The sequence below is a fragment of the Gekko japonicus genome, unplaced genomic scaffold, assembly GCF_001447785.1.
Source record: "Gekko japonicus isolate JY-2015 unplaced genomic scaffold, Gekko_japonicus_V1.1 scaffold1580, whole genome shotgun sequence".
NCBI lineage: Eukaryota > Metazoa > Chordata > Lepidosauria > Squamata > Gekkonidae > Gekko > Gekko japonicus.
Genome location: NW_015173719.1, coordinates 110,255 through 129,909, shown reverse-complemented (window position 1 = coordinate 129,909; position 19,655 = coordinate 110,255). Strand labels below are relative to the sequence as shown.

General features: G+C 47.9%; 1 protein-coding gene across 1 annotated transcript in view; it reads left to right on the top strand.

Moving 5' to 3' along the window:
* Window positions 1-8,966: 8,966 nt before the first annotated feature.
* The window catches only part of VAPB (VAMP (vesicle-associated membrane protein)-associated protein B and C), a 71,281-nt gene continuing 60,592 nt past the window's right edge, over window positions 8,967-19,655 (top strand). Inside the window, exon 1 of the mRNA XM_015423360.1 lies at window positions 8,967-9,024. Within this exon, the coding sequence (XP_015278846.1) occupies window positions 8,967-9,024 (58 nt within the window). The remainder of the gene's footprint in view (window positions 9,025-19,655) is intronic.

Sequence of the window (19,655 nt, the reverse complement as noted above, 5' to 3'; positions counted from 1 at the left end):
GCATAGCTTCTCTGTGCCTCAATGATTAATGTCAACTCCTAGAAATGTAAGATTTTTCAGAAATTTTGGATAGGAAATGACAGAAACTTTCTTTGTAGGAAAGAACAGAAATTTAGAAGGAAACTGAAATGCACGATGCTTTCTTTCTTTTCTTTTTTTCTTTCTTTTTTTCTCATTAACGTTTTATTGGTAGGATTAAAACAATATTCTTGACCATTGAACACACAGAAGTGTAAGCAGCAACCATGGAAACAAGTACCACGGTGGAGTAGAACATCCACAGCGTAAGAAGACTGATCAGGTTAAGGTTACCAACTCTAGGTTGGGAAATTCCTGGAGATTTGGGAATGGAACATGGGAAGGGTGGAGTTTGGGGAGGGGAAGGACCTCAAGTGGGGTATAATGCCATAGAGGCCACTCTCCAAATCAGCCATTTTTTCCTAGGGGAACTGGTCTCTGTAGTCCGGAGACCGGTTGTAATAGCAGGAGATTTGAATGCTGGCAACCAATGTTCCCTCTAAGCTGTGGAGTCCTGTGAGCAAAAATCCTACTTTGTGAGCTCCTGGCATTAAAGTTGTGAGTGAGAGATTTGGCTACTGCATACATTAGTTTTCTCTGGAGCCCTCCTTCCTGAGCTAAGACAAAAACCTGTGAACTGGAGGCTAAAAAACTGTGAGGTAGCTCGCACTAACTCAGCTTAGAGGTAACACTGGTGGCAACCCCACCAAGCTACAGTTTTCCAAGTGCGTTTGCGTTTCCAATTATGGTTTGAAACCAAACTTGGTCTGGTGTACACCACAATTCACCCGATTCAGACATTAACTGAAAACTCCCCAATTAGAGGAAGAAATTGTATTACTCTTTAAGGTGCCACAGGATTTTCCAGGCAAGACGATCTCAATTTCCTGAAGACAAATTAATTTACTTATTTATTATCTTTTTTTATTAAGACACGTATGACGTACCCGTCCTCTTGAATCAAGGTGGCTCGTTCTGCAACATTAAGGCTGTGATCCCATGAGCCTTTAGATCTGACGTAGGTGCGAATGCCTGACGGAGCTAAAGGGAGCGATCGGACAGCAACATCTGGGAAGTGCCCTGCAGTAGTTGGCAACCTGTGCTGCTCTGCTACGGAAGCGGAGTTAAAAGACAGCAGGGAAAGTCCGGTAGTAAACAGGTTCCGATGGGCCATAGACGGACTTTCCTTTGTCTGATCACACAAGCACGCTCTCAAGCCATCGCAATGGTCTGATCATTCCATCCCGACTCAGTGCCGTCTCCCCCCCACACACACTTAGCAGTATGTGCATCATTGAATACTCCAAAGGGGGCCCTCAGTGTAGAGGTGCAATTCCTTGTTTATGCACATGGAAAACAAATGACCAAAAAAACCCCGACTCGCCTGCAGTTGCATCTGATCACACAGTGACAGGCTGCACCCGCAGCTACAAAGGGAGGTGTGATCTCCCAACTGTGTGTCAAATTCCTTCGGAGGAGATAGCCTTGCTTCCCCTGGCACATGTGACCGCAGCCTAAGATTCTCTCCCAAGAACCCTTGGATGACATCCAACTCTTTTGTGAGGCATGCTCTGATTCCAAAATGATGAATTCTCTGTGGGACATTCCCTTGAACATGGTCTTCCTTCTGCCTTATAAGAAAGCTGCCTTTATGAAATCATGGGCAAAATTGCACTTCATACCTCGAATACACCCTAAAAAAAAAATCAGAAACCACGTACATTGCGATTTGGTATCCACTCATTACTTATATGGCTGAGGCTGAAGTAATCCCAAAGAATCCACTTTATAGACAACTGATCTATTTTTGAACGTACACTAACCTATAGTAACGAGTGCTCCTTAGACCTGGTACTTCAGATAATGCTCTTAACAGTTTATGAGACGAAGTCTTAAAACTTAGTAAACTAGACCTAATTCCAGGTAATTTGAGAACTGTTAAAACTGATTGGGTATACTCCTTTTAGAGTTATTTCAGTTGCATCAAATTTTGTTTGTGTTTTATATTTACTTCACATGTTTTATATTTACTTCATAATAGTATACTTAGTTGTAACTTTATGCTTAAGTATTATATAAAAAGCTTATATGTATAATGTATACTATTTGACAATGATACGGTTGATCATTCTGTAATTGCTGAATGCCTTTATAAAATAAAAAATATATAAATTAAAAAAAAAAGCTTCCTTATACTGAATCAGACCATTGGTCCATCAAAGTCAGTACCATCTACTCAGACTGGCAGTAGCTCTCCAAGGTTTCAGGCTGAGGTCTTTCACATCATGGAACACATGAAACTGCCTTATACCCAGGGCTATTTTTGGGCAGGAACGCACAGGAACGGAGTTCCGGCTGGCTCCCAAGTTGGCCACGCCCAGCAGGAACTCATTAGCATAATAGGCCACACCCAACAGCAGAAACTCATTAGGACTGGCTACATTAGGGGTGTGTGGCCTAACAGGCAAAGGAGTTCCTGCTACAAAAAAGGCCCTGGGTTTTGACAACAAACAAGGTAAACAGAATAAGAAGGAAAAGGTGGGTGTGGCTGAATAACCACACTTCTGGTAACATGGGGGTGCGGTCTAATGTGCTAATGAGCTGTGCTGTCAGGGGTGTGGCCCAATATGCTAATGAGTTCATGTTGTTGGGTGTGGCCTATTATGCTAATGAGTTCCTGCTGGGCTTTTTCTATAAAAAGAGCCCTGCGATACCGAATCAGATCCTTGGTCTATCAAAGTCAGTACTGTCTAGACAGACTGGCAGTGGCACTATGAAGTCTCAAGTAGAGAGGTCTTTCACTTCACCTTCTTCTAGATCTTTTCACTGGACATGCCAGGGATTGAACCTGGGACCTTCTGCATGCCAAACAGATGCTCTCCCACTGAGTCACAGTCTTTATGACCTTGGGGGCCGGGCTGAAAGCACATGATCTGGCTAAAACAGAGCAGGTATAAGGCCTATGCAGGAGGCCTTCAGCAAACATATTTACACCACCTTGACAGAAGAAAGATGGAATGCAAACTGAGTCCAGAAACATGATCGGTTTTGTTAGGAAAGCCCCACTACCTCTCCTCACCTTCTCTCACCCTGTCAAGCTCTTGCATAAAGAAAATGTTGGCTTCTGTGTCCCAGCAGGACACATCTTGTTCTTATGATCTACATTTTGGGAAGATGTACCAGGGTTATTTAAAAGTGCAGGGTTATCTTCGATGGGATCCTGTAATTAAACCTGATTATAATTGCCCGTCATGTGCAAGCAAGGAAATTCCAATCATATTAAGAATCTGGTTTTGCAACTGCTCCTCTGCAAAAGAAGGTTGGGAAATAGCTGCTGTGACGTGAAAAAATATTTAAAAGAAAAAAGGAGCATGGTGTTTCCAATTGTAACTGGTACTTTCCACAAGCTTTATTTATTAATATATTTAGATAACTTGCTTTTCCGTTTCTGGATCAAGGCATCTTACAAACTAAACCTAATTTTTAAAAAGCCACTCCCCCCAAAAATTCTTTCTGTTCAAGGACATTAAGGCTGTGATCACACACACTTTCAATCCCCTTTCCAACTGGATTTTGCCAGGTCACACAGCAAAATCCAGTTGGAAAGTGAATTGAAAGTGGATTATTTAGGGTGTGTGATTGCAGCCTAAATGGGGTTTGAGCTCTCTTGCCCTTGCAAATAAAATGTCCTTCCAGCCCCTCCTAAAAAACCCCAGGGATGGTGCTCCCTTACCTCCTCAGGAAACCCATCCCATCCGATAAGAGCCACTGTTCAGACCGACCAGGCTCTGCTAGATCTCAGAGTCAACTTTAACAAGAGTCAGTGTGGTATCGTGGTTAGAATGTTGGACTCTGATCTGGGAGACCCCGATTCAAATTCCCACTTTCTATGGAATCTTGCTGGAAGACTGATGTGGCCAAGGACAAGCCAGTTTCCAATTTGACTATTTTAGGGGGGAAGGTAAGAGACCACATGACAATGGAACAACGCCAGAGGTTCCTGGATGATACACCTGCTGTCGACCCGTTTTTATCTGGTTTCAGGCCTGGATTTGGAACTGATAGGTTCAGATGCACTGACGGAACGATCTTTGCCTGAAGCTGGACAAGCAGCCACTCATCCCTGTTGGTACAGGCAGATCTATCAGTGGCCTTTGATACCATTGGCTGTTTAATTCTTGTCTTTTGGAATATGGAGCCGGTATTGAAGGATATGGGGTTGGCCCATAATCCCGATGGCCCAGGCTAGCCCAGTTTCCTCAGAAGCTAAGCAGGGTTGTCCCTAGTGGGTCCTGGGGTGGGAGACCACCAAGGAAGTCCAGGGTTGCCACACAGAGGCAGAAAATAAGTACCCCACTCCCCTGTGCTCCATTTCAGGGTTGGTGAAGGACCTTATACCCAGCTGGCACTGAGACAGAACGTCATCAAGAGATTCCTCCAGCCAGGTTTCAGTCAAGCAAGCCAGGCCTACCTGTTCTTCATACAATAACTTAAAAGTGTTATGGAGATCTTATTTATTTCCCCACAGACCTAGTATGGCACAACCCCAAGGTTGAAGTGGAGCAACGCGAGGCAGCCTCTCCACCCACGTTTCCCCAGATGGGACAAAGATTCAACAAGCAGCTAGCACTGGGAGTACGAAGACTGTCTGCACCCCATTGCTCAACTCATCAGTGCACAAAAGGAAGAGTTTTCACACTTCGGTTCACACTTCCCCCGATCGGGATTTTTTGGTTGCTGTCAGATGAACGATAGCATGGAGACCTGATGTTATAAAATAATATCAGCCACCAATTATCATCACTGCTTCACTGAGTAAGATAACCAAAGACCCATTTTTGAGAGTAGAGAATAAAACAGATGAAGTGTATATGGAGGAGTGTGCCATCAAGTCGCAACTGGCTCATGATTACCCCATGAAGTTTCTGCATTCATTGGGTTTTCAAGGCAAGAGACATTTAGAGGTGGTTTGCCATTGCCTGCCTCTGCATGGCAACCCTGGACTTATAGAATCATAGAATGTTAGAGTTGGAAGGGAAATTGCAGGTCATCTAGTCCAACCCCCCGCATTCTGCAGGAGCATAGCTGAAAGATAGCCCTACAACATACCCGAAAGATGGTCGTCCAGCCTCCACTTGAAAACGTCCAGCGAAGGAGCATCCAGCACCTCCTGAGGCAGTCTGTTCCACTGCTCAACCACTCTTACAGTTAGGAAGTTTCTCTTGATATTTAGCTGGTATCGACTCCCCTGTAATTTTCACCCATTAGATCTAGTCTTGCAATCTGGAGCAAGAGAGAATAGATCTGCTCCATCGTCTACATGACAGCCCTTCAGAAGAGAAGCCAATGTTGGATCAGGCCAATGGCCCATCCAGTCCAACACTCTGTCACACAGTGGCCAAAAATACCAGTGCCATCAGGAGGTCCAGCAGTGGGGCCAGGACACTAGAAGCCCTCCCACTGTTGCCCCCCCCCAAGCACCAAGAAGACAGAGCATCACTTGCCCCAGACTGAGAGTTCCTACCTGTACCTTGTGGCTAATAGCCACTGATGGATCTCTGATCCATATGTTTATCCAATTCCCTCTTGAAACTGTCCATGCTTGTAGCCACCACCACCTCCTGTGGCAGTGAATTCCATGTGTTAATCACTCTTTGGGTGAAGAAGTACTTTCTCTTATCCGTTCTAACCCAACAGCTCAGCAATTTCATTGAGTGCCCACCTACTGCGCATCTGCAAAGTTGTTCGGCGCGCTGCTCAAGCCAGGCAGCAGCGATGAGATCCAAGGCTTGGCACCAGTGTTCCCTCTAAGCTGAGTTAGTGTAAGCTAGCTCAGTTTCTTAGCCTCCGGCTCACATTTTGTCTTAGCTCAGGAAGGATGGCTCCAGAGCAAACTAATTCATGCAGTAGCCAAATTGCTCACTCACAATTTTAATGCCAGTAGCTCACAAAGTAGAATTTTTGCTCACAGGACTCCACACAGTTTAGAGGGAGCCTTGCTTGGCGTGCCAGTGATTGTGCCTATCGAAAACAGTTATGTTCACCTCCTGAACATATTCACTGCAAAGTTCGCAGCGTCTCTAATTTAGGGCAACTGTTGTAATTAACACCCCTAGCCTAATTTTAATTAGCCATCAGCTGTTAAGAGGGGGGGGGAACATGTGATCCCAGAACCAAAGCTCAGCAGGTTTACCACCTTTTTCCTCTGGCAGGGCTTCTATACTTTTAACAGTAGCACAACAGGCAGAAATTCAATGGGTGCAGTTCCCCCCAGGGTGGCAATATGCAACGCAGCTGTGAGAAGCACTTCATCGACGGAATGGCTGTCTGTCTCATGGCAGTTAAAAGGGAAAGAAGCCCGACAAATGACATCAGCCTCGAGATATATGAAATTGAAGAGGAGGAGGAGGAGATTGGATTTATACCCTGCCCTTCACTGCCTGAAGGAGTCTCAGAGTGGCTTACAATCTCCTTTCCCTTCCCCTCCCCACAACAAAACTCTGTGAGGCAGGTGGGGCTGAGAGAGCTCTTTCGAGAACTGCTCATGAGAGAACAACTCTGAAAGAACTTGTAACTGACCCAAGGTCACCCAGCTGGCTGCATGTGGAGGAGTGGGGAATCAAACCCGGTTCTCCCAGATTAGAGTCTGCGCTCCTAACCACTACACCAAACTGGCTCTAAAGGGATGAGTGGTCTTGAATTTGTGCATTCATTTTTCTCCCTATCTAACCCCAACTGGATGCCACGCATCTGACAATTAACTGGTCGTCTCTCAGGCAAGATGAGCAGCTAGGAAGGGAATCCATTGGCACTTTCTTGGCTTTTCTCCCTCCACCGACACATTAATAAGTCACACCACAGGGTGCTACTCAGACAACACCCTTCCCTGGGGGTTGTCAATTCTGAAAAATAAAGAAATAGCAGGACTAACCTTCCCTTGGAGGAAGATGCATGTCACACCCCTGCATGAGCCACTGGCTTTTAGCCTTGCCACCTTCCACACGCAGCAATAACTTGCAAGGATATCAATGTATTTATTTATTGATTGGATTTATACCCCGCCCTCCCCGCAACAACTTATCATTCTTACACGCTTATCTTGTGTGTGTGTGCCCATGCCTGGAAGTCACTGCGACCTCTGGTGACGCCTACTTGGGCATAGAGGACGTTCAGGGAAGTGGTGTGACAGCCTGCCTCTGCCTCTCAGCCCTGGTATTCTTTGGAGGTCTCCCATCCAAAGACTTGCCAGGGCCGGCCCTGCTTAGCTTCCGAGATCGGGATTGCCTGGCCTATCCAAGTCAGGGTTTACACACTTATCATTTTGAGCATAAGAATTCAGCATGGTGTAGTGGTTTAAGAGCGCGTATGGATGGGAGACCACCAAGGAAGTCCAGGGTTGTTATGCAGAGGCAGGCAATGGCAAACCGTAATGTCTCTTGCCTTGAAAACCCTTCGGGATCACCATAAGCTGGCTGCGACTTGACGGCACTTTGCACCCCTATCTCAGCCACACCTTTACCAGGATGGTCCAGGCTAGCCCAATCTTGTCATGCCTCGGAAGCTAAGCAGGGTTGGCCCTGGTTAGTGTTCAGATGGGAGACCATGAATAAAGTAAAGGGTTGCTATACAGAGGCAGATAACAAATGGCAAGCCACGGCTCTGTCTCCTGCCCTGAGAACCTTACAGAGGTCATCCTAAGCAATGCTCCCTCTAAGCTATGGAGTCTTGTGAGCTCCTGGCATTAAAGTCGTGAGCAAGCGATTTGGCTACTGCACAAATTAGTTTGCTCTGGAACCAACCTTCCCAAGCTAAAACAAAAAAGGTGTGAGCCGGAGGCTAAAAAACTGTGAGCTAGCTCACACTAACTCAGCTTAGAGGGAGCACTGATCCTAAGTCAACCTCAACTTGTCAGCAGCGCCTTCCTCCTCCTCCTCCACCACCACCAAGCGTGGCTCGGGATCACAACCCTAAGAAGAAAGATGCTGGACTCGGCAGCCTAAGGGTAGAGACCAATGTTCCCTGTAAGCTATGGAGTGTTGTGAGCAAAAATTCTGCTTTGTGAGCTGCCGGCATTAAAGTTGTGAGCAAGCAATTTGGCTGCTGCATCAATTAGTTTGCTCTGGAGCCCTCCTTCCTGAGCAGAGACAAAAATGTGTGAGCTGGAGGCTAAAAAACTGTGAGCTAGCTCACACTAACTCAGCTTAGAGGGAACACTGGTGGAGACCAGGAAGCGCGAAACACTTTAAGAGGAGGGCTCCAACCAGAACACGCGCAAGGCAGGAGAACAAAAGTGAGAGTCCGGCGGCGCCTTTAAGGCCAATAAAGTTTCATTCAAGGCGCGAGCTCTTCGTCAGCCGATGAAATGGAATTACATAGCGTGGTTGTAGTATATATAGGGATGGCGCAAGGCCAAGTTCCAGGCCATTGGGTGGGAACGCCTCCGCATCCCACGCCCGCTCGCTCCATCCCGCGCGCGTCAAGGCACCGACAAGCGCCTCGCGCCCTGCTGCGCCACTTTTGCACTGCGCCGCTCCGGGCGTGCGTCCCGAGCGCGCGTCTCTTAAGCCGGGCCCCGGCCGGCCTTGCGCGCGCGCGGCTCCCTCTTCCCCGAGGCGAGAGGCGGGCTTGCCGCCCCCTCCCCTTGCTGACGTCAGCTTGCAGCCTCCCTTCGGCCGGCCCTCCCCTTCCCACTGCTGCAGCGTCCTCGCCGCCGCCGCCTCCTTGCAAGGGAAGCAAGCGCACGCCAGCCAGCCAGCGGTCCCGGCTCCTTGCCTCGCAGCCTCCGGTGGGCGCCGCCCCTCCAAGCGCAGCCGTCGCCCCTGTGGAGGTTGGAGCTCCGCGGCTCGGGCGCGTCGCCGCCGTCCTCGCTTCCCTCTCCAGCTCTGCCGGGTGCCGCCAAGGAGGGAGGGAGCGAAGGACGAGGAGGAGGAGGCAGCGCGGGGGGGAACATGGCGAAAACCGAGCAGGTCCTTTCTCTGGAACCACAGCACGAGCTCAAATTCAAAGGCCCCTTCACAGACGTCGTCACTACAAATCTGAAACTTGGCAACCCTACAGACAGAAATGTGTGCTTCAAAGTCAAGACTACAGCACCCCGCAGATACTGTGTGAGGCCCAACTGGCTCGCCCGGCCCGAATGTCCTTCGCCCCGCCGCTCTCTTCTCTGACCCATCCCGCGTCCTTCTCTCTCTTGCGCGCGCGGCGGCGCTGGAGCGGCCGAGGAGGCGCCCCTGCGCTTCTCCTTCGGCTCGGGCCTCCTCGGGCCCCGGTGCTGCTCCGCCGGCGGCCGAGAAACCCGCGTGGCTCTCCTCTCCTCCAATTAGGGCGGGCCGCCGTTCCAGCTCCCGGAGCCGCCTGCGTGTCCCCGGGCACCGAGGCTGGGGGAGCGGCGAGCCGCTTTGGGGGAGCCCCGCAGTCCTTGCGCGTGGCTGGCGGCTCCTGGCGCCGCCCAGAAGGGGCCCTCGGCTGTGCCTTCGCAGCTAATGCGGGCTTCAGCCAGACTGCCGTGCGTGGCGCGGGCTGCCGTGAGCCCCGTGGCGTGGCGCGGGAGTGACTTCGGGGCCGAGCTGGCCGGCCGCGGCTGCGCTGCTTGGCCGCCTTTGCCAAAGGTAACAAACGTGATTAGGTTGTTGCGCAATCCCCGGCGAGGCGGCCGTCCTCCTCTGCTGTGCATATTGAGAAGAGGTTTCCAAGTGCTCCTCTACGTATTCCAATTGCTCTTCTGCTTTGCGTATTTTAAAAAGGGTGGGTTTCCCTTCCCCCCCCCCCCAAAAAAAAGGTTTAGGCTGTCGTGGCTGCACTGTTGCCAACTCTCACCCCCAGGTTTTCCATATTTTTCGTTGTAAATCCCTTTTGCTTCGGTAGGACTTGCTTCCAGGGAGGTTATGCTTAAGGTTCAATTCCGGACAGAGTTAGGCCTTTTCAAGGCCCGGGGCTGCAAAAGGCTTAAGTTGCAATTCTGCCAAGGGTCGTACTGTCAGAATCACAACATCTTGAGAGTCTGGTGATGGAGAAGGAGACCTCAGGATTGGTGAGGTTATACCTTACTTGGCCTTGTTTGGTGGGGCTTTTTGACAGTACAAAATTGCAGGGTTAGTGGTTGATTGTTCCGAGGAGCAGCACAAAATACGGTAGTTGGAGCTTGAGAGGCTTTGGGATTCTCCCCCCACCTTGTGGGGTTCGAGAAGCTGTCCTCGTACTCTTTACAGTCATAGCTCCCTACAAACTTTCATTGTACTTAGGAACTGGTTTCAGTTTGTGTGCCAAGAAATTCTGGGACCTTTGGCCTGCTGTGTAATATTATCCTTTTTTCTTAAGAGAGAGGGAAAGCAGGTAAATATCAGCTATTCTTAGAACTTCAGCCAAAGAGAGAAGCCACTTCATACATTAACTGATTCAGGGCTTTCTTCTTAGGCTCCTGCTTTCGGAATCAAACACTGATGCCCTGAGCGGCAGGGCTGCTGGTAACATAATAAGGTGAGATTAGTCGACAGCTAGCAGGTTTATTTATAATGTGCGCATCAGCAAGGTTTCTGCTCTCAGTGGTGTTGCCAGATAAGCAACTGATATTTGAGGGTTAAATAATCTTTTTTTTTACTTCAGTGACTTGATGCAGTTTGGTTGAAACTTGTGAATACATGAGGCTATACTCATCAATACATATTTCGAGAGTAGTACTGTAAACATAATCCAACGTAAAAGTGGTCAAGGGAATGAAAATGAGTTGGAAATGTCTGTTTTAGCACAAACTACAGCGGCCTTAATTTAGCAGAAGGGTCTTGTGATACCTTAAGGACGACTGCATTTATTGTGGCGTGAGCATCTACGGCCAAGAACTGTTAGATCACATTGTGGTGCAGACCAGCTAAGTCGCTGAGTGTGTATGTGTTTGTGTGCATACATTTGATGGTGTGTGGTCTAGTTGGGTGGGGAGAGAGACTGTTGTGCATGAAGAATGAAACATGAGTAACAGATTGACTCATGTAGGCTATCAGTTGAAGTAAACAAGACTTCTGCTGCGGAGGGGTCACCAAGCCAGCCAGCCGGTGGTTCCAGGCCCCCCCTCCCCCCCTTATGAGCTGCAACTCCATTTGCATGACATATGAGATGCTTACAGTGGAGAACAGCTCTAAATCATAAGACCTGATGAAATTCTGGGAAGCTCCAGTCTCACGTTCTGTCCGTGCCTTCAGCTTTTTAAATTGGTTATTGGCATCCGGAGTGGAATATCCTGAGATCCCGATGTTGACGTCAGGAGTGAAATACCCTGAAATATTCACCCCACCGGTCGCAACTTGGTCATAATTTGTTTCCTTTCATTTGTCTGTATAAACTTGTTGGTTTATCTTAGGTAAATATATACTAACTGTATACTAACACTGAGAAGAGAAACTGTCAAGGAGAAAATGATAACCAAGCAGAGTTGTTTAAAAATCAGATTGGAAAACACACACACACACACACCCATGCAAGGTTTTGACTTCTAGTCACAGATCTTTTGCTATGTAGCCCAATTAGTCTCCTAAATTTCTACGTTATGGTCCATATACAAACAGAGTAGCATGCAGTATTGAAGCATTAGGCCTTCCCTGAAGCTAGGTTGTGAAGAAATGCCCTTGGAGCCTTTCTCATATTTAATAAAATGCTTTCTTTTAAAACCCTTTTAAAAAAATTAAAAACTTTGAGCAGTTAGAACCCTAAATAATTGTCTTTGTATGCTTCCATTATCGAACACGTGATAGATGTAAACCGCTGTTTGCTGGGACTGGGGAAAAAATTCACTGCAAAGAAAAGCATTCTTCAAGAGAGCATGATTATGCAGAGTTTACATTTGTGCCTGCGTATGCAGTGTCAACGTAAATAAGGGTGTGTTCTTAAGCTGTTGAGTATTTTGCTGCATGTTTGTTACCTCGCTGGGGGTGAGGACGTGGGCACTAATGAGTGAATTAGTACAGGGGGAAGGAGGACAGGCTTGGAAAAGCCAGAGCTAACAAAGTACTTCACATATTTAGGTGCCCGGGTGGCTGTCGAAGGCCGGCTTTGTCTTTGACAGTCACCAAGCATCTTGGATCAATCAAGCCTTCAGTAGGCTATTGGGAAGAAGATGAGATTCAGGGCTATAAGGAGCTGTGACGGAGCTCTCCTGCTGGCCCCTAGAGCTCGTGGAATGGTACGGGGTCTTCAGCTGGATGCTTTCAGAGTCCCACTGGCTGAGCTGCATGCCACTACAGAACTGCCTTTCTCCCTGCAGTTGGGAAGGAACTGCTACTGGTGCACATCTGTAGAGCAAGGCCACCGTGTTATTCTACATCTCTTCACATACGAACTGGAAGGAGCTGCAGGACAGTGAGCCCATTCAGCAGTGGAGAGGAGCGCTCCATGCCTTCTTTCTCACTGTGGTATACCTCTGCATGTTTGGCTTGTCCCCAGTTTTCTTAGTCTGCTGCCTAACGTCCCGTTCTTCTGCCTGGTGAGACTGCAACTCTGGCTCTCCCTTTTCCTGTCACATGAGTGTGAGGTCACGTGCTTACAACTGAGGGCCTTTTCCAGGCTGTTGCCTAGGAGATAAAGATGGAACCTGGATCCAGAAAGTTTGAAGACCACTGTCTAATATAGCTTTTTGATGGTTTCTCTTGTAGGAGAAAGAGAGATAAGACCATAAGAGGGAGTCCTTCTGAATCAGACTGGTGGCCCATCTAGTACAGCAGCCAGCCAGTTACCTGGGGGAGCCAACAGATAGGACAAGGCTTTCAGCACTAGTGTTCATAGGCAATAAACCTTTGAATATGGAGGTTCCCTTTAGTTGCCAAGCTGCGGAGGCTCAAGTGGTTAAGACGCTGAACTGCAGGCTGTGGAAGGTCAGTAGTTCAGCCGTTTGAGACCTGAGTATGCCGCATGACGGAGTGAGCTCCCGTCTCTAGTTCCAGCTCCTGCCAACCTAGCAGTTTGAAAGCAAGAAATTGCAAGTAGATAAACAGGTACTGCTTCGGTGGGAAGGTAACAGCATTCTGTGCGCCTTGGTGTTTAGTCATGCTGGCCACATGACCACGGAAACGTCTTCGGACAGCGCTGGCTCTTCGGCTTGGAAACGGAGATGAGCACCGCAACCCTAGAGTCGGATTCGACTGGCTTTCGAGCAAGGGAACCTTTACCTTTACCTTTTTTAGTTGCCATGGCTAGTAGCCTTTGATGGACCTTATCCTCCATGAATCTGTCTAATCCCCTTTTAAATCCATCTGTGCCCATAGTCATCAATTCCACAACTTAATTACTCATTGGGTAAAGAAGTATTTTTCTTTTGTCTGTCAAAAATCTGTTGCCCACTGCCCATTGGGTGCATCTGAGTGCTAGTTTTTATGGGAGCAGGAGGGAATGTTCTCTGTATTCACTTTTCCCCATGCATAATGTGCTGTGCCATCAAAATGGGAATTTTTTACGAGATGCGTTCTGAGTGGTGGTGTGGTTTTTGCTGAGCTTTGTTTCTTCTGTATGTATTTTGGTGTACTGAGAGAGAAAAGAAGAACCTGTGGCAGTTCCTGAATGGGTTTGAGGTTTACATGTTGTTTACGTATGGAAGGGAGTGGCAGTTAAAGTCCATTGAAAGAGAGGAGAACCCCCTAGCAAAGCTGGAAAGAGACTTGGACTTCTCCCCGGGCCAGTGGTTATGTCAACAATATGCAAATGCATTTTATTGGGTAGTTCATGTTCCTAGAGAAGTTCAGCGGCCTGTTGAGTAGAGTTTTCATCCTGTAGAAATTAAGCTGGTGAAGATGTGGTACAGTTCTCATAAAAACTTTTACCTGTTTAATTTTTGGGTGTCAGAATGCTGCTAGAACGTGTAGGATGGGATAACAGGCAAGGAACCAGGTCAACTTTTTTATAACCCCACCTTGCAGATCTCCTCTCTCGTACTTACCCGTGTCAAAAAGCAAAGCAGGAAAGGTTGTGTTTGAACTTTGGAGAATTGGTTCTTTCACACAGTTGATGCAACACAAGTGTCTTGCCAGGATAAGCTATTGAAATATTAATGGAGGGTAGCAGCGGTGGGGGTTTACCAGCTTACAAGATCTCCTGGAATCAGACCACAGAGATGATTCCCCCCCCCAGAGAAAATGTTAGCTTCAGAGGGTGAAACCTAATGGCATCATACCCAGCTGTGGTCCCTCCCCAAGTTCCACCCCCAAATTTCCAGGAATTTCCCAACCAGGGACTGACAACCACAAGTGAACCCTGCGTGGACATAATTGCAAGGCTAGTATAGCAGAAACCAAGATCTTGTTTGGGAAAACAAGGTATGTGTCTTGTCTGAGTGTCTCTCACTATAAATGTAAGTGACAAGGAGGGTAGGAAGGGATGATCCACTGCTTGGCTATTGTGGCCAGTGTTCCCTCTAAGCTGAGTTAGTGTGAGCCAGCTCACAGTTTTTTAGCCTCCAGCTCACAGATTTTTGTCTTAGCTCAGGAAAGATGGCTCCAGAGCAAACTAATTTATGCAGTAGCCAAATTGCTCGCTCACAACTTTAATGCCAGGAGCTCACAAAGTAGGATTTTTGCTCACAGGACTCCACAGCTTAGAGGGAACATTGATTGTGGCCCTTTCTTGCATGCCCAGGGTAATGCTGCTCGCCACTTTGGGGTCAAGAAGGAATTTTTCTCCAGAGCAGATTGGGCCAGGGATCCTGGAGGTTCTTTGTCGCCATCTGTGCACAGGGCAGGGGTCACTGGGGGAGTGTGTGTGTGTGGGGGAAGTAGCTGAATTTCCTGCACTGTGCAGGGGGTTGGACTGGATGACCCTTGGGTATACCTTCCAGCTCTGTTTTTTATGTCTCAACTTTGAAAGTTTGTGTTGGTTCTGCAAAATTGCCCTGCTGAGATTCTCACTGGATTGTAGGAGACTTCCACACTATGACGTGGCAAGCTGGTTCGTTATTTTGGGAGCACTGGAGAATGAAAGCATACCATCACACTATGCTAGTATCCACTGAAGAAAAGTGCATCTCAAGCAGACTGTTGTGTAATAACATCTGTCTGCCTTGGAGAAGGCTTGTAGCCATCAAGGGCAGCGTTTCTACCACTTGCTGTCCCTGGAAAACCTTTTGTTGTTAACTTGAGTTTAAATATTTTTGGTTTTCTCTTGTTTCTGTGCAGTGGGTAGTATTGCATGCTGCTTTAAGTCCACAAGAGTAGGGAAAAGCTGGTTAGAAGTACCTTAAACAAACAAACAAATGCCATGTACAGCAGTTTCAGGCTCTCAGAGTTCTTATAGCACCCTGGGAAAGGCTGGATTTCATCTTTGCAATATGTTTCTTCATTATGTGGAAAGAGAGGTACTCATTGGAAGGGGGGTAGGCTTGCCAAGTCCCCCCGGGGGGGGGGGAAACCCCTGTCTGGGAGGCCCGTTACCCAACACCAGCAAATTGGGCCCTGGGGGGAACTCCACCCCCTTCCGCCACACGTCCCCAGCGTGAAGATGTCACCCAGAGGTGACATCATCATGCTGGCCACGTTGGGGGCGGGATGCTCTATGATTTGAGGGAAAACTCTATGGTTTCCCCTCAAATCCTAGTGGCCCCGCCCCCAATGTGCTGATGCGATGACATCACTTCCGGGACGGCGCACGGACTCCTGGGACGGGACGGGACTCCCCCGGGGTAAGTGAATTTGGACTTGGCAACCCTAAAGGGGGGGTTGTTGTTGTTGTTGTTTTTGCTGGATTAAGTGCTGCAGGATGATCCATGGAAAAGCCAGATCTTGCGAACATAAACTATGGAAACTGCATGAGAGAGGGGAGATGGAAAAAGAAGAGGGTTAAAGGGGGGGAGGGAATCTGGCATGCTGTTTGGTCTAATGCATCCCTTCTACAAGTTCCCAAGGTTGGTTTGCGAGCAGGTTTTTCCTTGAATTCACTGGGGGGGGGGAAGGTCATATTAAGTGTTTGTCTGCATCAACATACCTGTCCCAGAAGGAGATGTAATTTCCCCCCCCCCCCCCGTCAAGAATTAATTCCAGCCTGGCATTGAAATTCACAGCTAAATGTGGTTCTGCTTTGAGAGCCAATTTGGTGTAGTGGTTAGGCGCGTGGACTCTAATCTGGGAGAACCGGGTTTGAGTCCCCACTCCTCCACATGCAGCTGCTGGTGTGACCTTGGGTCAGTCACAAGTTCTCTCAAGAGCAGTTCTTGAAAGAGCTCTCTCAGCCCCACCTACCTCACAGGGTGTCTGTTGTGAGGAGGGGAAGGAGACTGTAAGCTGCTCTGAGACTCTTTCGGGTAGTGAAGGGCAGGATATAAATCTAAACTCCTCCTCTTCTTCTTCATGCTGCCCAGGACCAAATACGCAAGGGAAAATTAACATTCTGTGAGGTCATTGCAGGGGGAGGTGTGAGATCAACGTGAGCACCAATTCTGAGGCAGAACTACTGTAGCATTCCTGGAGCCTTTCCCTATCCTCATAGACAAAACACGCTCCAAATAGAACTGAGGAAAGACAGTAAACACACATCTAGTGTCAAAGCTATTTTTATTCCATTCTAGCCCAGCTCTATTTTTCTTCCTCCAAGAGAGATGTTTCTGGATGTTTCTGTTACTAGCAGCCCTTCTTTTGGAATACGTCGAGTTATTTTAGGGTTACTAGCAGCCCTTCTTTTGGAATACATCGAGTTATTTTAGGGTTTTATGTAGCTCCAGGAGCGTCATTTAATTGTGACGTTCTCTAGGAGTGTCGTTTAATGGTGACGTTCTCTAGGAACGTGATCCCACTGAAACCTTGTTAAAGTGAATACATTATGTGAGAGACGGTTTGGTACTAGCGTGGTGTAGTGGTTCAGAGCAGATGGACTCTAATCTGGAGAGCCGGGTTTGAGTCTCTGCTCCGTCACATGAGGCCTGCTGGATGACCTTGGGCCAGTCACAGAACTCACAGAACTCTCTCAGCCCCACCTGCCTCACTAGGTGCCTGTTGTGGGGAGAGGAAGGAAAAGGTGATTGTAAGCCACTTTGAGACCCCTTAGGGTAGAGAAATGTGGCAGACTCTACTCTGGAGAACTGTGCTTCATTCCCCCCCACTCCTCCGCATGAAGCCTGCTGGGTGACCTTGGGCCAGTCACAGTTCTCTCAGAACTCTCTCAGCCCCACCTACCTCCCAAAGGGCCTGTTATGGAGAGGGGAAAGGGAGTGTGATTGTAAGCCGCTTTGAGACTCCTTAAGGTAGAGAAAAGCAGGGTATAAAAACCTTTTCTTCTGACAAAACTCTTCTGCAGGACCTATCTCCCCCCCCCCCACACACACACATGCTCACTGAGAAGCTTTTCAATGTATTCCCTGCTTGCGGCTCCCAGTTGGCAGTGGCAATACTAGCTGAATGCAAATACCTGTCTAAACATTGCTGTGTGTTTTGTCTCGCATTCTCCTGTACAGGAAAATTGCAGTTCCTGAGAGCTTGGTGTCTTGGGGAAGAAGAGGTGGGGAGGGGGAGAACTCAGCCTCAGACTTGGGGGATTTGTATCTTGTCAGCAACCCGTGTTCTGACTTTTCACCCTCCCGAATCGAGGATGGTGTTTCAGAAATGGCTTGAGGCTTAACAGTGCTGGTCCGGAGCTATCACTTGTCACCGAGGGGCGGAATTGAAACAAGTTGTGTCTAAAAATGTCCCTGGCTGTGAAGGTGAGTTTGACTTGCCGGTGCATTAGTTATGTATGTCGGCTCCACAAATCCCAACATGAAAGTTGACAGCTTTTCTGGCTGTGGGAAGTGAGGCCAAAGGCTAAGTAGTAATTCTTTTAAAAAGCGCAGGGTGCATTTTAATCTTTCTAGCATTAAGTTTGCTAGCACTGATCATTGCTTAAGGAATTGCTTTAATCATACCTGCAACAGGGACAAGTTCCTATACTATCCGTTGTGTCTCCTATCTTATACCTTCATCAAAATAAAGAAATAAAGCTTTCCCTGGACTGTGCTATTTCAAGCTGCAGCAGGTGGGGGATGACCGCATGCTGGAATTTGGCCTCATAATGCTTCCTGCACAAAGCTAGATAGGGTGTCAGGAGAAAGGGGTCAATCTGCTGTTTTAGAATCATAGAGTTGGAAGGGACCTCCAGGGTCATCTAGTCCAACCCCCTGCACAATGCAGGAAATTCGCAAATGTCCCCCCCTCCCCCCGTGACCCCTGTTCCATGCCCAGAAGGTGACAAAAAACCTCTAGGAAGTTCTTCCTACCGTGCCAGATTTTTATGTTCATGAAGGTCTTTTTATAAAAAGATCGGTGAGCATACAGATGTATGCATTCCTCTCTGCGTCTTGAGGTGGTACAGTCTAGGAAAATCTGTTCCACTTAATTCTGCTGCAGGTAAAAAGGACCCTGACTGTGCAGAGTAGAACTCATTGCACAAAGTTGTGTACAATACTTTCTTTGGTGAAATCATATTATTTTTGTGGCAGTTTGGTACTTGAATCTAACACACCCGGACTTGAGAATCTTGCAGTTGTTGTTTGCCATAAAGTCACACCTGACTAATGGCAACCCTGTGGGTTTTTTTCCAAGGCAGGGGAGGTTCAGAGGTGGTTTTCCATTGCCTGCCTCTGTGTTGCGACCCTGGACTTCTTTGGTGGTCTCCCATCCAAATACTAACCAGGGCCAACCCTGCTTAGCTTCTGAGATCTGATGAGATCGGGCTAACCTGGGCTATCCAGGTCAAGGCTCTGCAATTCTTACAGATTCACAACATGCTCTTATTATTTCAGCGTTACGTTGTACTAGAAAATGGCTTGGTTCCTAAAAACATAGCCGTGTTTGAGAACATAATGAGTATTGGATCCTGTTGTGGATGCATTAGAGGACACAAACTGGTAAAAGATGTTTGGCAGGGATCCTTGCTTCAAAGATCCAGTGTAGTAAAACTTTCAAAATGGAGGCGGCATAATCAAAACAGCCAGTTGCTGTGTGCATCTTACAGCATTTAAGCTAATGTGCAGGGAGGGGCTGCGGCCCAGCGGTGGAGACATCTGCTCTGCATTCAGAAGGTCTCAGTATCAATCCCTGGCCTCTCCAGTCAAAAGGATCAAGTAGGGGGTGATATGGAAGACTTCTCCTGAGACCCCTGCCTCACTGCCAGTCAGAGTAGACAATACTGACCTTAATGGGCCAGCTGTCCAAATCAGTATAAGGCAGCTTCATGTACGTGTCCACAATGCTTGAATTTCAGCAAGGCTGAAGGAAAAATGTATCTCAGAACTGTATTTAAAAGAAGAGCTCCCAGTTTAGAGTGCTGGTATAATGTGTGGTTAGAGTGTTGGAGTAAGACTGAGGAGGCCTGCATTCAAAACTCTATCTAAAACCCTAAAGTTTCGGTCCATCTTGCCTTGACCAAGGTCAGGGCCTTTTCTGCCCTGGCCCCTGCCTGGTGGAACATGCTCCCCGTTGAGATCAGGGCCCTACGGAAACTTTTTCACTTCTGCGGGGCCTGTAAGACGGAGCTCTTCCACCAGGCTGTTCTCTGAGGTTATTGTCACCCATTTATTCACAGCTGGCTATCACTCATGTGTTACCGAAGAAGAGATCTGATTTATACCCCGCCCTTCACTACCCAAAGGAGTCTCAGAGTGGCTTACAAAGTCCTTTCTTTCCCTTCCCCCTCCCCACAAC